This window comes from Rhagoletis pomonella, unplaced genomic scaffold (genome assembly GCF_013731165.1).
Source record: "Rhagoletis pomonella isolate Grant_MI unplaced genomic scaffold, Rhpom_1.0 Rhpom_scaffold_00001, whole genome shotgun sequence".
In the NCBI taxonomy this organism is placed as follows: domain Eukaryota; kingdom Metazoa; phylum Arthropoda; class Insecta; order Diptera; family Tephritidae; genus Rhagoletis; species Rhagoletis pomonella.
In genome coordinates, this window is record NW_023458555.1 from 24,444,980 (window position 1) to 24,471,841 (window position 26,862).

A 26,862-nucleotide genomic window follows, 5' to 3' on the forward strand; every position below is an offset into this window, starting at 1 on the left:
GACATTCTCTGCCAACCTCTGCCATAATACAAAGGTTAGCTAGCTTCATCCCCCACAGTCAGAAATTTTTTTAGATAACATGAAGTGAATTTAACTTATGTTGGTTTGGTCCACTCCGTGTCTTCTGACCGCAGAGCACATAGATTTAAAGGTAGCGTTGTCAAACGCCTCCTCAATAACAGCAAATACCCCCGTTGTGTACTCACCTGCTTGCAATCCACCTCGATCTTTGTTACAAGGTCACACAGGACTTTTCGCTTTGGCTTGCATGTAAAATTGAATCCAAAACAAATTGTTTATTCTTAATTTAGACTTTTATTAAAATATTGTTATAACTTTTATGCGTATATCGTCAAACAATATGTGTAGCATACATACAATACAAAATAAAAAATTTAATTTTTTATGGCTTACAAAATACTTAACAACTATCTACTAAAATATGCTTTGCTTTCAGCACAAAATTACAGATATAAAAATGTGTATTGAATCAGCTGTATTATTTATGCATATAGTACATAAGAATGTACAATGTAAATATTTTCTCCGCCTAACATGCAATAAAAAGTAAAGTGTGGAATATTCATAGCAGCTTAACTTGTGCTATTAAAGTTTTTAAATTGCTCTGCATCCTGTGCATACTCGGTAAATATCACTTGCAAAAGTTACACTTTTCGTCACAACACAACGCTCGTACCAAAAACCCTAACTCTAATTACACTACACTTTGTGCTGAACCGCGTCAACTGCTGTAGTGTTACCCCTCATCCAATCACTCACCTAGCAAATGAGCAGGCTAACCAAAACTTCAATCATATACTCATATCTACCTCTGTATATGCGCTCACTCAATACAGTAGCGCTCTGTCTGTGTACACTTCATCCCATACACGCAATTTATCTGCTTCGGGCAGATCTATCACCTCCAATTCATCGGAGATATTCAAACATTTGAATACATCCGCATCGCGTGAAACTGGCAGCCATAGTTGTTGCGCTGGCATTTCACCTTCCACCAATGCTCCGTTCACCTCCAACGCCAACTCTACACCATCGCTCACACTATCATCATAACTACTCTGCCGGCTATATTGCTGTGCGCCAGCTTCCTGCCCTGCAACGTCTCCCTCCTCTTGGCCACCATTTTGTTTAGCATTACTGTTACCGTTTTGGTTGTTTAAGGGAAGTGGTTGTTTTGGTTCTTGTTGTTGTTGTTGTTTTTGCGACGACTGTTGCCGATGGTGGTGGTGATAATGGTAGCTATGGTCATGGCCTTCATTCATAGGTATATTAGGATTACCGCATTCGGCAAAATGCACCAGCATTGTGGTCAATCGACGTATGGTGCGAAATTCGGCACTGCGTTGCTTTAGTTTCTTGGCGCCCGCATTGTAGAATAGATAGGAGAGATCGTCGGCGTGACAGGTGCCGCGTACGTTGCGACCACAGGTGATGATGCGCATAAAATTGAAGTGTTTGGAATCGAAATCGAAACGATAGAGGTAAGTAGGCGCATTGGAGTGGTGTAGGCGGGAGAGTAACGTACGTTGAATGCCATGCCAAAAGTATTTGTAGGAGAAGATCTGGAATGTTAGTGGATAATTTTTAAATTAATTTAGTATCGTAAACAATTGGAATTGAGTGAGAAAGAAGAACGGAGAAAAGGTGTTAAATAAAATGGGTGATCCAAATAAATTAGCCTAACGAATTTATGGCCTTAAAAGGGCCTATTTACTGAGAAGAAAATTCTCGCAATCGGAATGTGTGTTCCAATTTTAAAAGGTGTCCGTGGGCATTACAAATTTTCCATGTAAATAATATTAAAAAATAATGTTTTTTTCTTTAAAAACGATATAACTTTTAAACCGTCCAGGATAAAAATTTTTCTAAGCATATTTCTCTAAAAAATTGCCCTGGTGTTAATTGACTAGACTTAAAAATTTATATACTTACGGACTCTGAAAGTCAAAAAAGCAGAAATGTGCAGTTTTAAGACTTTATTATTGCAAATACAGAATGTATTTAGTAGCAAAACTCACTTCATCTCACATCAAATCAACTCACCACACACAAACTCCCCACACCTCTTTTAAACTCACGGACTCCACCATACCTAAATTCACCAATACTGAACTCATCACACACGTTATCACCACACCTCATCTAAACTCACCATACCTCATCTAAACTCACCACGCCTCAATTCACCTCCTTTAACTTCGAGATTCTTAGGACTATTTTGAGATTATCAGGACTATTTCCTGATTTTCGAGACTACTTAAATATTTCCGAGACTATTTCATGGTTTTGAGAACTATTCGTTTAACATATTTATATCGATAAATTTATGAACTTTTAAATCGTTATATTTATCGATATATTTATCGGTATTTTTTAGATATATTTATTGATATTGTTATCGTTGTAATAATCGAAATTGTTATCGATATATTTATCAATATTTAAAAAATGAAATAGTTCCTAGATCCCAAAAACCTCGAAGCAGTCTGGAAAATCCCGAAGTAGTGCCGAGAACCCCAAAACTTATAGAAACCTTGTGTACTCTTGGAAATCCCGAAATAGTCCCCAAATAGTCTCAGTCTCGAAATATTCCCAAAGGTCCTTTAAAATCCCGAAGTAGTGTCGAAAATCCGAAATATGCCAAAGAATCGAAAAATAGTAAGGAGAATCCCGAAAATCCCGAATACATCGAAGTAGTCTCAAAAAACCCCAAAAAGTTACTAGAATATCGCAAATTCTGAAATAGTCCCAAAAATGGCGAAGTAACCCCGAAATTTTGCCTATCACTATTAATTTTGATTTTCATAAATACATTCGGAGATGCGCCATTGCCTGTGAACGCAGTGAGAAAAATGTTTTTCTAATTTAGATATCGTCAAACGCAGGTCCTTGAGATTGGTAGTACGCACCTCTAACTGCTCAGCCACAGCGACTACCGTAAAAATATATACCTACGAGTTTCCCGTTTGATAGTATTAAAATATCTTTTCCGATTTTAAAATTTTAACATTTTTCGATTAGTAAATTATTTTCAAAAAAGATTTTAGCCAACTATACTAAGCGCATAAATATGTTTACGAACATACTTATACTTATACTCACATCCGCATACTGCAACACCGTTTCCCAACTAGGTTGACTATCACCAAAATGCAATCTCATCAGCCGTTCTCCATATTCACTTCGCTTATCCGCACTCACATTCGCATCATCCGGCACCAAATATGTTGCGTCCTCACTTAATTTTGTCATTAAATCTGGATATTTACGTGCCTCGCTAAACATTAGCAATCCCTCTGAACTGTTACCACCAATGAGCAATGGTATCGCATTACCCCAAGCGGTACGCATCATTTCCACAGGCGATTGTGGTAAAACACAATGTTTGCTCTTATATGCCTCCACGGTCGGACCGAAACTGAACATCAGTCGTTGATGACGCTCATCTGTGGTGAGTAGGCCTTCACACACTTTCACCATAGTGCTAGCCTTGCAGTGTTGCAGGTGCTGCAATACTTGGCTGTCAACATTTTCGCCACGATAGCCAGTAGCTTTAGCCAAACGATAAGCCCAATTGTGTTGTGGTACATTTGCCCACGGTGCTAGGGCAGTGCCGGACATGAGTACACATTTGTGAAAAAGGCCACGCGTTTGTTCAGTAAGCATCATGTAGTGTGCTGAGGCAGCGCCTGCACTTTCGCCAAACACTGTTATATTGTCGGCATCACCACCAAAGAAATGGCAGTTTTGCTTCACCCAACGTAGTGCCATCACTTGATCCTTGAGACCGGCATTGCCGGGCACATCCAACTCGGGGTCATCGAGGACGAGGAAGCCTAAAACGTGAAGAAAGTGGTAAATAGTTAGATTCTCTTTTATGAAATATTTAATTCTAAACACTCTTCTGTATTAATATCTAATATTTTTATAAAACACTTTAACCCATCCACCTTTACTACCTGGCGCAAATTAAAAAAGTGGCAGTTAGAGGATTAAAATATCTGTCAAAATTTTTAAGCCATGATGTTTACTACAGGTCGTCTAAAACAAAAATCTGCTACCAATTAAGAAAGGTGGAATGTACTTCGTGTTGTTCTCTTGTTCTCGTTAACTACCAGACGCATTCGCTTAACTTCTCTATCTATTTCTGAGAAGGCAGAACTGACCTAGCCATTATTTTTGACCAATAATGTCGATGCCGTCGGCTATGCCAGTAATTGTAAAGTATAGTGCCTGGGCAACTTCTTTTCGTGCTGTTGAAAGCGGCTTTGAAATCGAAGATAAGATGGTGCAAGTCTATCCTATTCACACTTAAATTCGATTCGTCGGGCATGCGTTCATCTGATCATATTCTACATAATAGAAGTTAATGCATACACCTTATCAGCTTCTCGCCGCCATGCTTGAGTAGCTCGGCTGGCAGGCCATCAGCTCCAGCAGCTTTGTTGTTTTTCAGCCGCGTAATCGCTACTCGTGCCTTATCATATACAGGCGGAGGGACATTGACTCCATCGTCATCGCTTGGGGGCTTGGGTTCGTCTTCTCTACGATGTAGCCGCCTTTAGCGCGGATAATAACATCGCGTCTGTCTGGGAATGCTTCATAGGCTGCATTGATAGTTGATACTTTGGCCTCGAGAATGGACTTTGTGTGAAAATCTATAAGATTTATGTCTGGTAAATATGGTGGCCATTATTTTAAAGAGACGAAGCTCGGAAGTGTTTTTTTCTAAAAAAGGAAACATTTTGAGTGCCTACTCCTTTACTATATTTGCCGTATTTTTTGGTTGAGGTCCCAAATTGACTGTCCCGCGAATTTTGCAAATCATATCTTACATTCCCTACGACATACCTTACAATATTCTAAAAGATTTGAACGCTATTATTTTCAACTAGTTAGTACTCGCCCGACATTTTAAAAGTGGTAATTCCGATCCTACCGTCAAAAACCGCTTTAACGACAACGTTTATAGACAGCGAATTGAAGGCAATTTTGGACAAAGACCCGTGCTGAGTCATTAATTTTCTACAATGAAAATTCCGACCGAGTATCTCACACAAGCGGTCAAAACTTATCTCGTTGGTACCGAATGAGAAGTCCTAAGCCGACCGCTTTATGACCACCAGACTACCATTTGTTCCAGTCGAGAAAAAATTATTTATAATTTATATGTTTCCTTATAAGCTTAAAATCATATCTTCAATTGCATGCAAAATAACTTAAGACATTTTTTTTTACCAAACACCGACTAAATTTTCGTTTTCATTGCTAACTAAGCTAAGAATTTTAAATATGCATTTTCCGAGCGTGCGGAATTATTTCGATAGTTATTGTTGCTAACTCAGTTATTTTAAAGTCTACTAAATAATTTTTTTCTAGATAATTACTTACCCAAAGGACCCAGTCGATAAGTGATTGTAATTAAAACAACATTTTCCATCATAAAGTAATCCGGACTGTACATGTCGCGAGAGGCTTCACCCATTTGAAAACCACCACCGTAGATCCAAACCAACACCGGTAAGGGTTTTTGGGGATGCAACTGCAAATACAAAAGGAAAGGTTATACAAAACTCATCTGTAAGCTGAAACATATATTAAAGAATTATTATACTCAAAAAAAAAAAACAAAAACAAACTCACTTCTTTAGTGAAGACATTCAAGTAAAGACAATCCTCTCGCCCCTGCACTTGCTTCAGTATGATATTGTGTTGACATGGCTTCGGGTGTTCGCGCGTGCAACGGCGTACATCTGTCCAAGGCTCTGGCTCTTCTGGCGCTCTAAATCGTAAATGGCCAATTGGCGGCTTAGCAAATGGTATACCCTCGAAGCTGTAGTAAGAGCCACCATATATGGAATGCCATTTTACGCCCTTCACTTTACCATAAACTGTATCGGTGATGACTTTTTCATTTGTGCGCATGCGCTTTTGCTTGGTTTTGAATTTAACATAACTGTAATGAAAAAACAAAGAAAAACAGTCAGCAAAATATAGAAAACTGTTTTAATGGAAAAACAACATGTTTGCGCATTAAAATTCTTCTGCTTGATATAAAAATGTATGCCAATGCCTGCCTGCCTGCGTACTCTAAAGTTCAAATGAACCCGGAGCGAACTTCTGCCGTCAACTGATAAGCGTGCAGCTGTCAATAAAGATTTTTTCTATCCGGGTGTCTGCCAAGTGTAATCTGCTTGGAATTATGAACTGCTGACCGCCGAGAAAATATGTATTTGTTTATAGTAGCGGCATAATTGAGGGGGGGCGGGGGGGCGGGTGCTTGTTCCCGCGAGCATAAATATAATGCTGGGGTTCTATGCAATCTAGGTTCTTTACTTATCCATTTATTAAATTTTTTAAGTAAATATTTACATAGTGTTTTCTTACCGTTTCTTTATTTTGCCTACGTCAGCGAGAATATCTACGCAAATAAAATACTTTGCTTAAAATAAATATTTTGCAATTGAAAACCTATCAACCAAACACAAGTCCGGTTTGTATAATCAAAAGCCGAAGTACTTTATCGCAATTCAAGCAAATTGCGCAGCGCAGCGCAAAGGCGAGCTCCAGCTTCTACTCAGAACGCCAAGCCACTTCTACGATTGTGGCAATTAAAGGAATACATTGCTTGAACGTGATGAACTGTCGCTTAATGCCACAAGTAGGTATATACATACATACATATATTTCAATATATGCGGTCACTAAGTGACTAAGCTACTGATTAACTGGCCGATTGACTTGCTGCGTGATAATCTGTGCTTTGCATTGCTTACTGAGAAGACATGCGCAACTGAAAATGAAATATTTTTGTAAACATTCACTTGTAAAACTAATCTATATACTTGCAATTATTTTCAAGCGGTAATTTTCCGGCTTTCGTTAGGGTAGTTTATAGTACATCAACTTGCTGATAATGTGAATAATTAAACAAGTTACACTTCATAGAAATTTTCTATTCATTAAACTTGATCATTAATTTATTTGAATGCATGCGAGTTGAGAAGGTCAAAGCTGATTCTAATAATACTGACATTATATGGGGATTCGCTGATTGAGGCAAACTCATATGTACATACATATCTACATATGTACGTATAATATACTCAACATTCATTAGGGTGGCTCTTATAAAACATTTTTTAGAAATTTTAAAGCGCTACTATAAAGTCCTCGGTTCAGTGACATAGTTCAAAGTGGCATAGCTGCAATTTTAAAAGTCTGTATTATGTCACTCTTTGTGTAGTGACAGAAGCAAAATTTTTTTATTTGGTGTAATGTCACTATATAAAGAGTGACAACATTCCAAATCCCTCATGTAACTTTACAAACCAAAAGAATTTGGAATGAGCAAGGGTAATGTTAAAAGGCATTTTTTATCAAAACACTGCCATAGAAGTTGGCTTTGCCTACATTATTTTCTTGTCAACGCCTATAGGCGACGTAATATTACAATATAAGTTTGTATAACTGAGAATAATTACTTACTAGACGCCACGTTTGCTAAGGTTCCACGATGGTTCTTCTTTCAGAGGAGGAAGCATCGAAATCCTTACCCCAAAAAACCGCCAGTCTGACACTTTAACCCACTAAAAGTCCCCCCAAACTTTGTCGGAAATAAAGCAAAAATCAGATTTTGATCTTATTTCCCATGTAAAAGTGAAATTAAGCAAATTTTGCGTTACTGCCGTTTTTAGTTATTTCATGGAGTAATATTAGTAGTTTGGAGGACACCAATTAATACGCAAGCATTTTTTTTAAATAATAGAGAGTGTATACCCCAGTACAACAGGGCAAAATCAGAGGAAAGTCATACGGTCAAAGCAGAATAGCGTGAATGTTGTCGAGACGGATTGTCTGAGTCGTTGCGGTCCTATACTTAAAGATGAATTTCAGAATTTTTGGAATCAGCGGGCTTTATATCTCGCTTAATATAGTGTATTTAAGTTGTTTCAGCTCAATTATGACAAATCTGCGTTTTTAGTTTACTTTTTTATTTTTCGTAACTGAGATTTAGTGTTTTGGATATATCGATTCCTTTACGTTTCCTAAGAAAAGTAGAATTACACAACCTTTTGCAACTTAACGTATGTAAATTATTGAACTACCGAAATATTGCGAGCCACCCTAATGTTCATAAATGTATCTTCAATAGAGTTGAGTGAATGTGTTAATTAGACACATTATTGACATATTTTTGAGATGATCTTCAAAACAGAAATTTTATTTGAGCGAATTAATGCTAAACAAAAACCGGTCCTATTTTTATTCTGCTAATTGAAGGCAGTAGGGTTATCATATTAAAAAAAAATATATATATATTAAAAATACTGAGGCATATTCATAGTCGAAATAAAGTCGACTCTAAAGTTAGTTGCAGAATTTTCATATATATTCTTCGAAAATATATTAGGTAGATAGATATTTGAAAGAGGTGTAGGGAGTATACATACGTGCTCTCTCTCAGGCCACATTGAGCCTACGCCGTTAATTTTTCGACTCGCTACGGCATCACACTCCAGAAGCAGGTGAGATGGTGAATCGCAGAGAGGAAAGAGATCTGTTGACCAGATTCCCAGCTTGTGCAGATGTTCTCTAATCGACAGTGTCCAGTGAGGATGCCTGTACTTATTGTATGTTTTGTTTGTGGAGGTAAATTAGAAGTTTACACGTTTTTAGATTTAACCCCTTTGGGGTCTTGCTATTTTAGTAGCTTTAAATTTTCTTTTCTTGGATTGTGCCGCGTATTCATTTATTCAATTCTTTTTACTTCAATTTGTTAATAAATTTTAGAAAAAAAGTTATCAAAATTATAAAAATATTTACCAAAACATAGTTATTTAAGAATCTATTTTGGGTAAGAATAATTTTCATGAAAATATATAATTAACTGAACAGTTTTTTAGGGAAATAAACAAAAAATCGCAGCAAAAATTACCTATGTTTTGGAAAAAATTTTATATTTTTGTAAATAAAAATTTTAAAATAAATAATTGTTTAATATTAACGGTAGGGTACTAATTATTCACGCAAAAATAATGTAGGTAAAAATAAAAAATTAAATGCTCGCCAGAATTATAAAAAATATACCCACCCTTATGTATGAAAAAAATTATTTCTTTGGGGAAAACAATGTTTGGGAAAATATTAAAAATATATAAAGTTGCTTAAAAACTCAACAAAACAATTTTTTCGAAAAAATTATTGATGATATAAATGAAAATTGTTTTGGAATACAAAAGTTTTGAGTTAAAATTAATGAAATTCTTTAGGGCAAATTATATTCTAAATTGAGTTTTTTATAAAAGAATTTATTTATCTACTAATATCACGGTTAATCCCATTTTACAATTCAAGTCATGAGTTTGGTCCTAAAAGTTTCAAGTAAGTCGTAATTATTTTTGTTTCAACCTCGTCGTCGAGAGCTTGATTTGGGTTCCTTGGTTTAGCGATCAAAACTGCTGAAAAGTATTTCCTACACATATATGTATCTTTAAGATTGCAATGTCTGACACCAGATTTATACTTTCATCACTGAGAGAAACAGTGTTCGAATCGTGTCGCATTCCTGCCTGCTATCATCTGATGCTCTTTGTACTCACTTCTTTCGCTTCACTTTTCATCGTCTGATGTATCTTTTTCCTTGTTAATCAATACTAATATTAGCCTCTACAGCCTTAATTTAATTCGACATATGAACATTCGCATATCGCAGAAAAATATTACTTTTTAAGTATTGTAAAATAAATTTGCGAGCAATTAGTTATGCTACCTTATCGCAAGCAAAATTACTTGGTCATGCATTTTTGCTAAATATAAGAACATTTTTTATTGACGTTTTGATTATGCCTAGTTAAAAAAACCAAATCATAGAACAAATGGCGGTGAAATTTTACACGCAGTGGCCAATTAAACGCTGTACTGCAATGCAAAAAAAACACTATAAATTACTTTGATAGAGCAGAGAAAAAAATTATCAAATTTTATAATACGGTTTATCAATCCGTACGATGTCTGATATTTTCCATTCGTCATCACGTTGCCGTAAATAATACATCTTTTTTTTTATAGGTTTGCTTATTCTAATGTCTAATTTATTGCTATCACGTTCAGTTTTATTGATTGTAAACAAATGTATGGGATAGGTTTGTAAATTATATAATTACTACCGGCTTGGTGTTTTTGTATATATAAAATAAATAAAAAATTTGCTTTAAAATTTTTGCAAAAAATAAGAAATAGCATACATTGTTTTTGCAATTTAAATAATTTTAAGATGCCAAATTATTTGTTGTTGTTTTGATTATTTAGTGGTCTTGTAAATGCGACGAGATTTTTATGCAGTGTACTCTGATAGAAGGGGTTCAGGCCCGTTTTATGATCCTAAAAGTTTATGGTTCACCGTTAAACAGTTTTACACTGTTATTTTCTGCACTGCAATCGTTTAAATGCACTGGTCTAGATACGGTGGCTATACATATATGTATATGTGTATGTATGTATATGGTGGCTATAGATTAACAAGCTTACTGCTTTTCACTGGGTGATGCAATCAGCGTATTAACTCCAAGTGTCAATAAACACTTCGCCCAACAATATGGTTCAGCTATAAAACCAGCAAACGAAAGGCTTAACAATTCAGCAAAAGGGCCCAGCATGAGGGATGGGTAAATTCGATATTCGAAACTTCGAGTTTCGAGTTTTAGCTGCTAAGAGGTAAATTTTTGATATCAAAATTTGTGGTGCTGAAATACGGATCAAATCGAATTTTTCTAAAGGAAAAAATTTTATTTCGTCTTTACTTGCCAAAAAGCAACTCTGTTACATACTTCTTTTTGACTATATTTGGCATCACTGTATGTGGCACCACATTTATCTTAGCGATGCAAGTCAAGAAATTCATCGATATTTTTTCGATGGATGCATCGAAATATTGCATACCAGAAGCAACAAAAAAAATACACCTAAATGTTGTTGCTCTAAAAAAAATAATCAAAAAATTTATCAAAAGTATCTTGCCTTTCTTTTAGTATCAGTCAAGGCATATCAAATGGTAGTATCATTAGAGCAAAAAACAACAACGAAAGTGTCAAAAGCTGTTTTTTTTTTTCTAAATCAAAGCGTGCCATGTGAAATTGATACAAAAAATAAAAAATTTAAACTGGAAAAAATAAAAATTGTTGCAACTTTCTTTCTTAGTAAATTTGTTTGCAACATTGATCCATCCTTTGCAAGGCCCAGTAATCAGCGGTTGTGCTGCTGAGTTGTACGAATGTTCCAAAATCTGCTATTCAATACTTTTTTTTTATGGAAAAAGGTTTCACATGCAAATAGATTTTTACGTACCCATTTTATTAGGGCCCGAGTGCTTCGACCCGGATGTGGATAAATACATTAAGGTAAGTTATATACGAGTACATAGCTTTCGGCAATATTTCCTTTAGCTTTGATTATCAGATTCCCCACGATATGGATTGTGAGTGTAGTCCACCACTTCATCACATGCATAGCTGATGATGGGCCTTTCCAAAGAGGCGTAAATCCGCAAGACACTTCTTTGCCTCACACTTCATACCACAAGCCTGTTGACATTACTGGATCGTTGTAAAGACTTTAGGGGTCTTTTGATTCATATAACTTCGCTATCTAAGTTTGCACCTAAATACTTCACTTCGAAGTATATCTGAATGGTGGCTCTTTTAATGCGACACTTGATTGTAGTGAGCTACCTAGGGTCCGAGAAAAATCTTCAGTTAGTTGAAGTGATTTCACCTTAAACTTCGTTATTGAAGTTGACCTAGACTAGGTAAATTTTCGTAAGGTTTAGTGATATAAAATTAAAAGACTTACACAAGGAGGTTGCTAAAGTATAATCGCACTTAAGAAAAATCTGATCCCAGCAATCTAAGATTTCCAAGTAAAAAACAAAGGGCTTATACTTTACATACTTATGTGGGCTACAATTTGTTAAAATAGTTTTATTCATGTCACGACTTTCTACTCATTAAGCAACAACAATTTCTATGTCGGAGACGTTTAACATCTGTTGCATTTAAATCTACCGGCATATGCGCATACATAGTATGTAGATAATGTAGATATTATCTTTGCTTGCTCACACCTAAATAAGTTTTGCATGGAGCTGAGAATTGGATGTTGTTATTGGGCCGGCTGTTAGCGTTGAATTAATGCAATGCAATTTATATTGTCTGATGCAAATTTGCTGTCTGATTGTCAACGCTTCTCGTATTTGATTTTAATGAATACAAACAGATATACAAACATATATTTTAACTGGATTCCTGAATGTTTAAAAACAGGTTAGATATGTGTACTTGATTTATTTTAATTATTTTTTTTTGATACACTTTATACAGTTCTACAATAAGAAACATGAAATGTCAATGTCACTGTCAAGTGGATATGTTTTCTACATCTGTTTTTATATATATACTTTTTATTAAAAATATTTTTTTTTTTGTAATCTACATGCAAACATGTTTACATATATGAGGCATCTTTTTCATATCAGACACCAAATTTGGTGTTCAACTTTCGATAGGCTTTACATTTTTTAAGAGTTCTATAAAGCTGGCACATATTTGAGATTTTTTTTTATTTTATTTTTTCTTCGGAAATATTTGTCAAAGTTTGGATTTTTTCGCGATTCTGACCAATCATGTACATCTTCATATCGTTATATCTCGGGGGCTACTCATGGTAGAGACTTCTTTTAAGGGTGTTTTAAAGCTAATGAAAAGGACTTTATATATTTATATGTAACGTGCTCAAGGTTGTCCAAAGCTATTTTGAAGGTGATTTACATAGTAAAGAGCAGTAAATTAGGGATTTAAAATTCTACGATAGCAATTCTTGTTTAAATCCCTATAAAGCTATGCTTAGAAAAATCTGGGCCTTTCAAGAACTTATTTAAAATATTTTTTTTTTTTTATGACTAGGTGTTTTATTTGGTGAGATTGAGCAGTTTTTTGTAATACACTTTAAATATTGCCATACTTTCAGTTGCAAGAAGGAAAACTATCAGTATTTGTAAAGCAATGTGCGCCCAAGTGTTGGGCTATAACTAAATATCGTCACTTGAAATGCAAAAAGACGTAACAACATTTTAACTGAAATGAATAAAAAATCGTGACTAAAATATTTTTTATCATTAAATGATGTGGGAGTTGTAATTCGATGATACCCATCATATCAATCAAAAATTGAATTTTGAATTTTTTATCAGTGACGACTTTTTGAATTTCAGCGACGATGTTTGTTACGTCTTTTTGCATTTCAGCTGACGATATGTATTTATTTTGATGTAAAAAAATCTCTGGTAAAAGGCTCTGCCGAAGAATTCATAATTTTTAACCATATTGATTTATTGCTTAAAAAATTAAATTTGAGTTTTTTTTTATTCTTTATAACTCGGGCTCAATTCAAGTTTGCTTAGATGTACACAAATATGAACATATTTGCATACAAAACGGAGGAAAGAAAAACGTATTTACCTTCGCTAAGAGCTACTGATCGATGTTTTGCGATAAAAATATGCATAACTGCTCGTATCTGATAATATTTGTATAGATATTTTAAAAACGTTGTCCACTTAATTCTATGCATCACAGATATTTCTTTGCTAAACCAACATTAGACGCTGTTTTTTTGAATAGGTGCAGCATCTATTTTGCCTAATCGCCAATAACTCTTGAATTTTTGGCGAATTCAACAAATTTGCTTTACCTAGAATTTGCATTATTTTGTTTTATTTAACGGCAAATGCCAAGGTAAGCACATTGTTTGTCGTGACTGCTGTATTTAAAAGGCATCAAAATATGCAAGTGTTATGCAAACGTTGTTATTTTATTTTTCTGTGTATGTTGCAAATTTGCACATAATTGAGAATTCACACGCAAATATGTATGTACATTTGACCGTACCATCTTACAAGTAAAAAAGAAAAGACAGAGCTCGCTATACACACCTGAGTCTTAAATTTATTTGTGGAAGGCAATTTGGTAAAGAAAAATGTTTGGTGAGCTTTAATGTTATAACATTAGGTTTGTACGTCACCGTGATAAGAACTGAGATCTGGTGGATAAGTGCTAGAAAGCGGTATTTGAGGTCACTGAACTTTGGAACAAGAAATGGTTTCCTCAAGAAAAAACAGGGAAATATCATACTTTAAGAAGCGACTGTTAATGCCAGAGATATGGTGAAACATTACAAAAGGTGATCCATCGATTCGGGGGAAAAAATTAATCAAAATCGCCTTCGAATCGAAATACTTGCTTAGCAAAAGTTTAATGATTTTTGGCGAATATTAAATTAATGAATTTAGGGTGGTAAGTTGGCGTGGTAAGAACTGATTTTTGGCGGGTAAGTACACACTAGAATGGGGTACTTGCGGCCCACGAATTTTGGAACTAAAAAAAATTGTCTCCTCCAGACAACAACTTCGATATATTATACTTTATCATTCGACAGTAAATGCTGAAAATACGAAGACTGTTAACTAGAGACCCCTATGTTCGGGCAAAAACATTATAATTTTTCGAAATTACCTTGCAAAAATACCTACTTTAGACTCAGGATGTCTTTAAAATTTTTTAATTTTCGGCACAGCTTAATGTACATACCCACTGGTTAGCAGTGCGCCCTACCACTCCGCAGGGCCTGGGTTTAAGCCCGGTTGAACCCAGCATCAAAAAAATAAAAAAGTTGGCAAATCTCCGAGTATATTTCTGCCAATCGCCGTTGGGAGTCGGCGTAAAAATATAGATCCCTCCCCTTTGTGTGCACACAAATACTTGGTAATTTACAGGAGAAAAATATCTAAATTGTAAATTTTAATCAGTGGTGGGGTGAAAGTCATTATTTATGTCATGCAATTACCAACACGCCATTACTTCATTTAGTCTTGCTAAATTGGTAGTACTATTGTAAGGTCATGGGGAGATACTTTTTATCAAAAATAATTTACGGTTACTACGTATACTATCATACGAAACTCTTTTTCTCGTGAGAGCGCTGTTAAATTGTAAATTTTTTTATAACATATCTCAATATTGCCACCTCAGCGAAATACATAAAGGGAGATTTCCCTAGCACTCAAAGGTTTTCTAATGACTGTAGAGAGGCGACCGCTGATAATCGGACCAGTAATCTAACCTGAGTGCTATAGATTTATAGTGCGCACCGCAAATTACTTGGCTACGGCGGCCAAACTCATTTGCATAGTTATTTTTTAGTCAAACGTAACCAATTTTAGCGGGTGACATTATAGTTTTTCCGATCCATTAGAAAATCCCTTTAATTAACAAAACGTTCACACGCAGCTTCACCTATCGTATTTTGGCTTATCGAACATGCATTAAAGTGCAAATTGAAACGCTACGAATATATGTAACCATAATGTATTGATGGTACAGTCCAATTACTCACACCATTATGTACTTTTCGAGGTGAATTAGGGTGCCTCACCACGCGAATTATAAAATTGATTACATCTTAAGGCAACTGAAAAATTTTTTCGGAAAAATATTAAGATTTACGTACGATTTGAAAATACATACGTACAAAAATAATTTTTTATAAATGAAATTACTTTATAAAGATTTTTTCAAAAAAAAATCACCTCAGTTGATAGAAGAGTGCGAGCTTAAATGGTGTGCATAAAATGTTTAAACATTTTAACAACGGAATAAAAATAAAGAGATGTTTGGAGTCGGTCGAGCTTAAAGAAATTCTAAAATTTTTCCGCGCTAATTTGGCAGAAGTCTTAATGCTTTATTCATAAAAAATAAAGTAGCTTTATAAAAGCTTTAGAAATTCAAATTTGTATGAAAACGTCAATTTATAAATCTCTTAAAACCTACTTTATTTTTTATGAATACGATCATCAGAATATAGTAAATTTATAATTTCGTTAAGAAAATAGTACCGATTTTGTTTTTTTATGGAGAATCATGCACCCTAATGTACATACGTAGTATGTATGTAGGTGCAATTGTGATTGATTTGCGACAAAATTTATTTGTACATTAGTCATGCAATACGTAGCTGACCATAGTTCAAAGTTCAAATGGCGTTAAGCTTTAAGTGTATGTAGCCACAGGACACATTTGAAATTTGCTCTTACTATTCAAATCACCTAACACAATACAGACATTTGTATGCACATATACATATACTTGTAGGTGCGCGTACATGCATTAGTGCAGGTGTATTATAAACTAATTACAGTGTGCCTCTTTCATTTGCTGGACTGTATTTCGTTACGCTGTTAAATAATAAATGTTCTGAAATGGTTGCGTGAAGCGATGGAAACCACTGAATGAACGGAAGTGCATGTACTTACATATGTACGTATATACTAAATATGTATGCACAGGGACTTGAATAAATGAGTGTCTGTGGTATTTTGATAAAACAAATTAACTGACTTTATGTCGGTTTGATTAAAAAATAATAACTTCTCCATCAAAAATTATAATTAGCGATGCCTCTGGCTAGTTATTCGTTAGTAAGAAGGGTGCGAGCGTAGTAGTTTTCAACACTTCCCGAAGCGAAAGTAAAAGCTTAAAAAAATGATTTACTTCACTGTCAGTAGCAACTTATTGACGAGGAAAATAAGGTGGCAGGTCAGTAAGCTGTATATCCACAGTGAACAAAAATTCTCATTATCGAATGGGGAAATTTTAAGCACACCTTCTTGGGACCCATTCCAACCCAGGTCTTTTTTGTCATATGCCTTCTGGAGCTCTTGAGAAAGATTCTTGAGAGGGTTATCCTCAAAGGAAGAGTGCTGGTATAAAATTCGGCTGAAGTTCCGCAAGCCTTGTTTCTTGAACATACTCTAGGGAACATTGTGTATGGCAGAGTATTTCGTTCGCAGCTTTTCACAGACGAGTGTGCTTACAGGACGAACTTAAAAAAGAGGCTACTAGGATAGTTTCGAATCTGATACCGCTTGCATTACTAGTATAAGTGTCAGGAAGAATATCAGGGCAAAAGAAAGCAATTTCGATGCTGTGATTGACATCAAAAGGAAGTCGTACGGCTGGTGAAGTGATTTAGTTTCTGAAGGACAGCACTATCTTCTGCAACTAGTTCCATCGAGTGTGAATAATCTTCACTATGGTTAATCTATAATGTCAATCAAGATGCTTCTCAGTTATTTTTACTTGCCTATATTTCAATATAATAAAAGTGGAACTTTCTTCTTTCTGAGCGCTATCGGTCAGATAAACAAAAATTTTGCGAGAAGATGACGTCAAGTACCGCGGCAATGTTTGATCAAGGCCAGCGACGTCAAATTAGTAAAAATCAATTTCATCAGTCCAAAAGTGCAATTTTGTTGACCAGTGTTATTATTCAAATATTTTTCTTTTACTAAATTTTACATTTTCCCGATTACGCCCCATTGCTGGTCCCTACAATTCATTTGGGTTCTATATTTATGCTGATGACAACAGTTTTTAATAAAGTAAGTAATTTCTTTTGCTCTTAGTCTCACAAGAAACGGCTCGCTTTTTATTTGGTACGCCAGTAAAAACCGCCATTTGATCTGAAAAAAAAAAATCTGTTACGGGTCACATGAGTCACTTGGTCTTATAACAAATACATACATATGTTCCTTGAGTCAATAGTAAAATACTTTCAAGATAATAACCATTTTATTTGTTCAAAAAATCCATATCAAACACGGTACAGTAAATTTGCGAAAACTACCCCAAAAAAAGATAATTTGATACTAAAGCAATAATATTGTTGATTGATTACGACTTTTGATTACCTCTGCTGTTACTCATAACGCAGTGGGTGAAGTACTTTCGATTTAAGTATGACATAAGTTTGCTATATCATAAGTCAAACGTCAACACGCCTTTCTCACCATTGAGAGTAATTTAAATTAATTAATCACGTCACATCAAAAGATTAATTGCACCTTTTTAAACCACAGCGGTTGATTTGGTTCGAAATGCAGAGCCCATGTTTATTATGCGAATAAATTTTCTATTAGAAATGCTAACGTAGCATATACACTTCGCAACGCAGCATATGCCCGGCCTTTTGATAACCGTTCACCACGCAGTGGCAAAAAATGATAATTCTGCGTTCGGTTCTTGCCGCTGACCATTTCGAGAGTTTAACCGAATAAGTAACTGAACAGCCATTCGGAAGCGAGCTAATCTGAGAAATCATACCCCCCGAAATAGGTTGTGCGGTGGTTTTTCCTGTTGACCATTGCAGATGTACAAAAGACTACGCGTGAGACTCCATCGCGGTATATGGTCGTTCACCTTGGTAGACGACTGTCTCGCTACAACCCGAATCAAGTCGAGAGTTTTTAGGATCTTCCTTCGCCACGATAGCAAAATCGTGCATTGTGATCCCGAAAAATTTCAAGACGGAATGTCTGATAACGGACTGAGACTGATCAACTTTCAATTCAAAAAAGCTCCCTCAAGCCTCGAGGCAGTCACCGACATTTGGTCACAATTCCAATGTTTAACGCGTACGCACATTCCGACGGTCAAACATCGACTCGAACCACTATCTCGTTGGTTAATATATTAACATTCTTAATTGGCTCGCGCTAATTGCTATTATGCCTCTAAAATATTAAAAACTAGTAAGTGGACACACGGATACCGCAGTTATGTGTTTACGTGGTATTTTTTGTTTATGTGTTTCACGGTTAACTGGAAGGTAGTGACAACCAGACATTGAACAACCTGTCCCAAGTATAAATTGGAGGATAGTTAATGTCCTACGGTACTTTCTCTATTTCGACACTGATAACTCCAATATGGACAGCGTTTTTAGAAAAAACGTGTCTATTCTGAAGAGCTTTGTGTCAAAGGACGCCTGCGGCTAGCAAACCATGAGAGCACATTCCAATATTTGCAACCTCTTATACGCCGTTTTGCATTTGGTTGATACGCGGTTTTGTACTTTAAACGACGATATAAATATTTGTAGATATGTATTTATGAATGGATGTCATTGTATTCAGCATTATCGTGCTTGAAGAAGCCAATTGAAACATTTTTACTGTCGCAAAGATGCTATTCTTTACACGCTGTGTATTCTCTTTTATTATGCTTGAAATTCTTTGCATCTCTAAATTGGCCTTAATAGTAAAATAGCGACTCAGCAAAATTAAACGATAATTTCTTTTACATGCATGCCAGAACTACTGTTCGCTATGTAAACAAAAATTGATTAGTGCTGACATGTTTTATTACAATTTTGCACTTTATTACTTGCTATCAGCAAATGTCGGCGAGATGCTGGCTGTTGGAGCATCGGCGAATGATGGACATTAGGCTGGGTCGATTTTGTATGGGCGAAAATAAAAGGCGTTTGACGGCGTTTCCATACTCATTTGCATAAAAAAAAATTTTCAACGGTGATGAAAAATAATGGCTTTTATATTAGAGCTACCGAAATTGTTTTACAAAAATTTAAAAAAATTCGCAAACTATAGGTAATGTTAAAAAAAACTTAGAGCATTTGGAACCAGAGACCTAAATTCAAAATGCTGTTCTTTATATCTTTTGCCTATGGGCCCGTGCAATTATCAAGAGAACAATAAAAATTTTATTGAAATAAGACAAGCCGGATATTAACGATAAGCTAAAGGGCCGAGAGAATTGATATTTGGGTTTATTTGTTGCGTTTGCGTAACCCAGAATTTTTAACAACAATTGGTCTTATTCGACTAATGTGCTGTGTGTCACTTTGCAGGTTTGTTGTTGACTTCATGATACAATATATTTTGACTACTACCAAGGAATTTGACAAAAATTAGATTTTCGACCCGCCCTAATGGCATGCGTACTTTGAATAATTGTGGTTCAGGCATAAATAAAATAAGTATTTGAGGAATTGAGCACCAGAAACGTATACAAATTTATTAGTATAACCCAAATAAAGGCGAACACAACTATTTCACTATTTAAAGGAATACTACTATTTTGAAATTAGTTTATTTTTTATTTATATTTTGATTGCGATCAGACACGTGTGCTTAGAATGCGCGGGACATTGATATGTAGCACACTGCTTATAATAATTTTAAAATTAGCGTAAGTTTTACTTCAACGCTCGAAAGTATGAGCAATCTAAACAAACCCTTATTTCTTGCTTTCATGCATTGATAAATACGATAATATTTAATTTTGTTTTTAATTGTTTTCTACTACCTTAATAGGTACTATACATATTTTGTAAGATTCGTACATTTATTTTTTTTATTATGTATATATTTATCGGTATAGCCTTGAGTATGCTTTTAATGTAGAATACGTCTTACGTTTCGATATGGAGCCTATGCTCAAATGTTGTAGCTGTAATTTTTAAAACTTCACTAAAATGCTTGTTGAAGCAATTTCAAAGAAAAGTAAGGCGTTGCAAAGATAAAATTCCAAGTCTATCGTCAGATTGATTTTCATTAGTAACCAATTCGGTTTCTGTAAATATTGGCTTCTTTTGGCGTAAATTTTGAGCCTTTAAAGTGCTCTAGCAACTTATGATTTGCAGATATAACTTTCATTTTTGGGACATACGTAGATGCTTTGGAGCAATAGAAATATTACCGTGTACAAATTTATTATATATAAATTCAACAAATAATAAACATTTAAAGACAAAAAATTGTTGAAAAAATTTGAAATTTTTTTTTATTACCAATTTGCCCGAAAACTGCTCGAATGTTTTTTTTTTCTTTAATCAAAAATTGACAACTATTGTGTAAATAGAGCAGAAGTTTTGGCCATCCTGAAGATATCAAGGAACCTCACTAGTATACCTACTGACAGCCCTGGAATTCTTAGATTTAATCATAAACAAAAGTCGCTCACTGAATCTCGTAGACTTTGAAGCGAAGCAGCTCAATGTCAAAATTAACTAATTTGGGTGACCGGAAACAAAGCTATCGAGGATTATTGCAACTCTGACGAGGTAGCGAGGAAATATACAGCCTTGCTTGGAAGGCTAACGCACATCGCTGCTAGGAAATTTCATTACAAAAGCAATGTTCTTCCTTTTGAGGGCTCTTAAGGGCCGCTGCCTAATTGGCTTACATGCCATGATATTGGGGGGGGTGGACACACTGGACCAGGCACGTCGAGAGAATACTCTGGCCCCGGACTTAAAAATCATGGGCCCAAAAACAATCAGGAAGGAGCACTTTCTATCGAAAATATGGAAACATGAATAATGAATTTATTTTTTTAATTCGTACAATACAGCGAAGTTCTATTGAGAGATTTGTAAAAAAAAATTTTGTCGTGATTGGCATAAATGTAAATATTTGTGAATTCACACGATTTGGATACGATTTGCACCAAATTTTGGGCAAATGCCCTTTAGCGTTAGCAAAGTACACCCAGAAAAAGGTTTAGTTATAATAACCAAGATTTGGTTATAGTGATCAAGTGGCATAGTTGGATATGGCGAAATAAATATATAGTTCACGAAAGTCTGCAATTTACTTAAGACTTCTAGTTGGGACAAATGTATATTTGTTAATAATTACAAAACGACTACCTTGATTGGACAATATTGTTAGTTGAATAAAATCATTGTTGAGCAAATATAAACAATGCTTTGGTTGATACAAGTTTTCAATTAATTTTGTGAGCTTGCTGTAGACTTGAATCAGCTAACCGTTTATTATTAGGAAAAAAGTTTCAGTTTGACACAAATAAAAATTTACTCGATGTTTGTTGTGTTTACTTTCTTCCTTTATTTGCATATATTAAGCATAAAAATCCGTACATATTTACATAAGTCAGTTACTAAAGTAAATAATACATATGTATATGTTGGTAAGAATTTCCTAAAAAAACAACGATGAAACAGGAACAGTCGTGCGAAAACCCAGGTCAATATCTGCTGGAAGTATACTGCTTTGCTTTTTCCTTAGCTAAATTGACACTTTCAAATTATAATTCACATGAATTATATATAAACTGAAAAACCCCGGTTGGAATCAAACTTTATATTTTTAATTAAACTTTAAACTATGCGCGCACCGAAACAACTCGCGATGATAGCAAAACTGAAACTGAGACAAACAAGTATGGGCATGTCATAGCACACATGGCGCAGCGATCGACATGCCATAGCTTACTGAGCGCTCTGGGATGTGGTCCCATGTGTGGCGTGTTTCACCCATATACGAACAGCGGTAGCGGAGCAATGATTTCCACGCATAATGCAATGGTCGGCATACTAGCGCATTCAAACGATTCAATAAGTGGGACTGTGTGCATTGCTCAGCTGGCGCTCTTCGTATGTGCTCAGAGAGCGCTCAGCATTCTTTAGGGGTGGCTCACAAGCATGAATATGTTCCACTCTCAAACCAAATCGTGGTTGCCTCAACTAAGATTTGGTAACTATGACTAAACCACGTGTTGGAAGAAAGCTTATCTGCATTAGCAGAGCTTAATAACATCCTTTTATGAACCATACGTTAAGTTGAATGGAATTTGTAGAAATATGCTTCAAATAAATATTTATTAGTATTAACCAAACCCTTCAACTAAATTAACGATTTGTTACAACCTAGATGAATATTAGAAGCTTTAATATATTTAGTTATAATTACCAATCGATGGTAATAGTTCCCAATCCTTGGTAACAGTTCCCAAATATTGTCAAAATTCGGGAGCTAAATATCTTTAGTTGTCGAAACTAATCCTTTTTCTCAGTGTAGTTGACACTACACAAAGTGAACTTTCTAGCCTCGAAATGGATTATTAAATTTAGATATTAGATTAAATATTAGATATTGCTCATTATCTAATTGTTTCATCGGAATCGTTGCTGACATTTCTCATTACACACAGAAAAAAATTATCTCAACACATGATTTGATTGTAGTTAGGTACATTAAATATTTAGTTATAGTTACCAAATCATGTGTTGGGAGAAATATTTTTAGCTTCCTTTATTCTAAGTCTTTAACACCAAAATATTTTACTGATATATTTGTCGAACTTATAAGAAGTTAAACAGTGATAATACTTGTACATATTTTAGAGATACGTATCTACATATGTATGTATGTATGTATTATCAGTATATTTAAAAATACATATTCAGTTATCAATATCGGCATCACTAACAGTATTCTTATCAACCTTTTTATAATTTCTTCGCGCTTGCGCTACTTATAGGTATTTGAATGCTAAAAAGCAAAGGCAGACGGCAGCATTAATGCGGATCAACTCGTTAATTGAGAATGCTCTCAGGAATTAAGTGCAGTTGATCCGAAGAGAGTCCCAGAGTTAAATCTAAACCTTATGCAGATAGAGGGGAATTTTCGATAACAGCACTTAACAAAATTTCACAGAGCGAAAAGTGCATAGAACATGTAAAGCTTGGGTGGAAATCTACCTCGTCATCGGTTGTGTATTCACAACACTAATTGAGATAGGAATCCAATCAAAATTAAATAACTTAGGTTAGGTTAGGAGGATGTATGTGGAATAGTCCATACTCTCACTCGGAGACAGAATTGTCCATTGCAAGTGTCCTCGTTTAGTGAGTACCAGCAGGAGACACGTGCCTATATCGAAAGAGTACCTTTAAGTCATTATTTTACTGAATTACTAGCCCTGATGAAGCCGAGGAGATCCAAGAGTTACCCTCTGCTACTTCGACCAAACTGTTAAAAAACGTGAATCCAAGTACTTAAGTCGCTTCGTCTGTAGACCTGGACATCGACACAGATAAAGGTCAGTTGACTCTTCCTACATCCTCAACATGGCAGCCTCTGCAGAGAGTACTCGTTGGTAGTCACCACCGTTGGAGCATTGGTGCTATAGCATAGTGTCCTCTGATGACGCCGGTAAGGACTCTTACTGCAGATCGATTGAGTTTCAATATGTTTACTAACTCAGCCGCGGCCATAATAATCTTGTCGTCTCGCAGTCTTCCCGTTTGTTCCACAGATCATTAGTCACAGCCACTCATTAATTTTCCTAACGTGATCACTAAACGGTGATAGTACGTGTAAATATCTGCTTCTACTATTGGCATCTCTGATTCCCTTCAATATTGCTATGTCCCGGAACCCAGCATAGAGACACGTTGATGCGGCTCAGTGACGCCATCGTGGTGCGACATCCACAATTCCCGATTTCCTATTCTACATAGATCCTATTGCCTTCAGTTCTGTCTGACTGTCGATAAAAATAGTGGCTTTGTCTTCTGGAGCTGTACTACTAAGTAAAAGACCAGCCGCCCTCTCTATAGCGTAGATATCCGCTTAGAAGACACTGCAGTCGTTCGGTAGGCGAAGACCGGTTGATCTGTAGGCTCTTCGAGTAGACAGCGACTCCGGTTCCTTGTTCCATCTTTGAACCGTCAGTTTAGATGGATATACCTCCCTCTGCTACTGGTAGTCTTGCATCCCATTATTCTCTAGTCGGGAACCTACTGGGTATTCTTGGTATTGAAGTGCCAAACAGACGTAGTGTAATCAGTGCTGACTTTTTGGCTTCTCTGAGCCTCAGATCGCTCTTTGCGGCCGTACCATGGATGAAAATATCCAGCGGTCGCAGATAAAATATAATGTTAAGGCCTTCCTGAGGTGCGCTACTCACTGCTCCGGATATGCCAAGGCATACGAGTCTTTGCACCTTTCCTATTATTTTCTTGTTATTCCCTTTGTCTAGAGCTCTCCACTATACCAAGAACCCAGCGGTTGCAATTGGTCTAATCACTGTAGTGAACATCCGATATGTGACGTACGGTGATAGTCCCCAAAGGTCCTTTTGCAAGTGTAATATGCTGCTAGAGTTTTTGGCTCTGTCCACTAAATTCCAATAATTCCAAGGTAGTTTGCCTTTCAACGTATATTCCCCTTATTTCGGCAGAGAAAAAGTGGGTACTTTTATTTTCCTTGTAAACAATACCAGTTCTGTCCTCGTTGGCCCACTTAGAGATATCACCTAGTGCACTCTCCATTAGTTCACTTATCGTTGATAGGAATTTGCCAGTGATGAGTATAACTAAATCGTCGGCGTAAGCGACCACCCTTATTCTATTGCTTTTAAAAATTTCAAGAATTTCGTTCACCACCAGGCGCCAGAGGAGAGAGGATAGTATACCTCCTTGCCCCTGGTGGTTTTCCTGCTCACGGATCCCTTACCTTTGGTGCCGTTGATTATTCTGCTCTCGAGCATGGAGTCAATCCATGCCATCATAGGACGCTGAATGCCGCGCACAGAGAGTGCCTTACTTATCGCCTCCGTTTGGACATTATTTAAGGTCCCTTCAATATCCAGGCACACCCTTTTCTCGTTGTAGGCTAGTTTTACAAGTTTTCAGTATTCTACGTTCCCTGAGAAAAGAAGTTAGCAAACAAAGCAAGCGAGTTTGGCGTCCGTGGAGGCCAAGTGGTCAGAACTTTGTAGTACAATTCACTAGCACCCAGGCCCGATTCCCACTCTGAGCAATTCTTTAAATTAAATTTTTTATTTGATTTTATTTTTAGTTTTTAATATATAGGTATATTTTATTATATTTACTTTCCTTATAGTTTTATGTTATTTCTCATAGTTATTTCAAGTTAATTTAAATTTTTAGAGTTTACTTTTATTAAAAAGGACACAACTATGATTATATAAAAAAATTATTAAAATTGTAAAAAAAAATTCTTGCCGTGAGATTCGAACCTACGACCTTACGGCTCACTTAAATCGCAATACTGCAGTCTGTCAAGTTAAAATTTTTATCAGAGCAGCTGCGCCCTTAATCCGGATTAACGTTACCGTCTGTCTATGCTATAACATAGAGTATTTTTTTTTTTAACTTACCTCAGCGCAATGCGCATTTGATCGCCAAAAGGAATATCGAATGACATGTTTATTTGATGATTAGTGCTAACTTCGCGTCTTTAGGTTAATAGCCTTGCTGTTACAAGCAAAAACTCAGATCAGATTTTTATTTATTTAGATTTCAATCAATTCGCAGTACGCAAATGAAAATTATTTTTTAAGTAGAATTATCGAGCGCAGCAATTTTAACCAAAACGATTTCGCGGTTCTTCGATCTTCTTCTTGTAATAATCGCTTATATAATGCAGAAAATTGCCACCAAAGTGAGTTTCCCCTACATCAGCACTTTATTGCGAGCACACTTAAATTTAACTTAATTTTTTACACTTCAACAAATTCCAATTTATCGCGCTTCGGTGCTGCTGCTGCTGCTGCGTGTGTCCTTTAAAAATCGATCGCAGGATCTAACTTAGTACTTATGTCTGTATGCGTGTATGTATGTCTGCAAGTGAATTATGCATGCGCAAGTGTGTGTATGTGTCGGTATACGTTTCAACGCGCAATTTTACAGCACTTGTTGCCGCTTATTGCTTGTTTTTTTTTCTCTCTTTTTGGAGGGATAATTTTATTTTGCACGCGCGCCACAATCGTCCTGGAGGCTTATTTATTATTTATTGAATTTTTCTACACCACAATTCTTTAAATTTTTTACTTAATTCACTTTTTTTCGCTTGCTTCGTTTATGCCGGTCGCATGTCGTCTGCCGTGTTGCCTATCCGTTATGCACAAGGGTTGTTCGCCAACTGAGAATTGTACAGCGCAAACAAGGCGGCATAAGCTAGCGCCTCAGTCGTCTACTACTTAGTAAGTACATATGTACATGGTCGTTGAGCAGTAAGCGCCAAAATGAATGCATATGTATGGAAATATGTTGATATGAATTCACAAACAACCAACCAACCGACCCACCGTCTGACTGACTGACAAACCACATCTACAGCGTGACCAATGCCAATACAAATACTCTCTTCACAACTAC

The 26,862-nt window shown here is 35.8% G+C and overlaps 1 protein-coding gene across 1 annotated transcript; it reads right to left on the bottom strand.

Moving 5' to 3' along the window:
- Window positions 1-307: 307 nt before the first annotated feature.
- LOC118741509 (esterase B1-like) lies at window positions 308-26,819 on the bottom strand. The gene is made up of 5 exons (XM_036473512.1): window positions 25,863-26,819; window positions 5,665-5,977; window positions 5,413-5,563; window positions 3,124-3,857; window positions 308-1,583 (listed from the first exon to the last, which is right to left on the bottom strand). The coding sequence occupies exons 1-5, from the start codon at window positions 25,907-25,909 to the stop codon at window positions 849-851; spliced, it is 1,980 nt and encodes a 659-aa protein (XP_036329405.1). The 5' UTR covers window positions 25,910-26,819; the 3' UTR covers window positions 308-848.
- Window positions 26,820-26,862: the final 43 nt, after the last annotated feature.

Coding starts and splice junctions, on each gene's coding strand:
- LOC118741509 (XM_036473512.1), bottom strand. CDS start 25,909: ATGTCATTCGATATTCCTTTTGGCGATCAAATGCGCATTGCGCTGAG. Junction 5,978..25,862: donor CAAATGCGCATTGCGCTGAG/GTAAGTTAAAAA, acceptor TTTTCATTACAG/TTATGTTAAATTCAAAACCA. Junction 1,584..3,123: donor CGGTGTTGCAGTATGCGGAT/GTGAGTATAAGT, acceptor CTAACATTCCAG/ATCTTCTCCTACAAATACTT.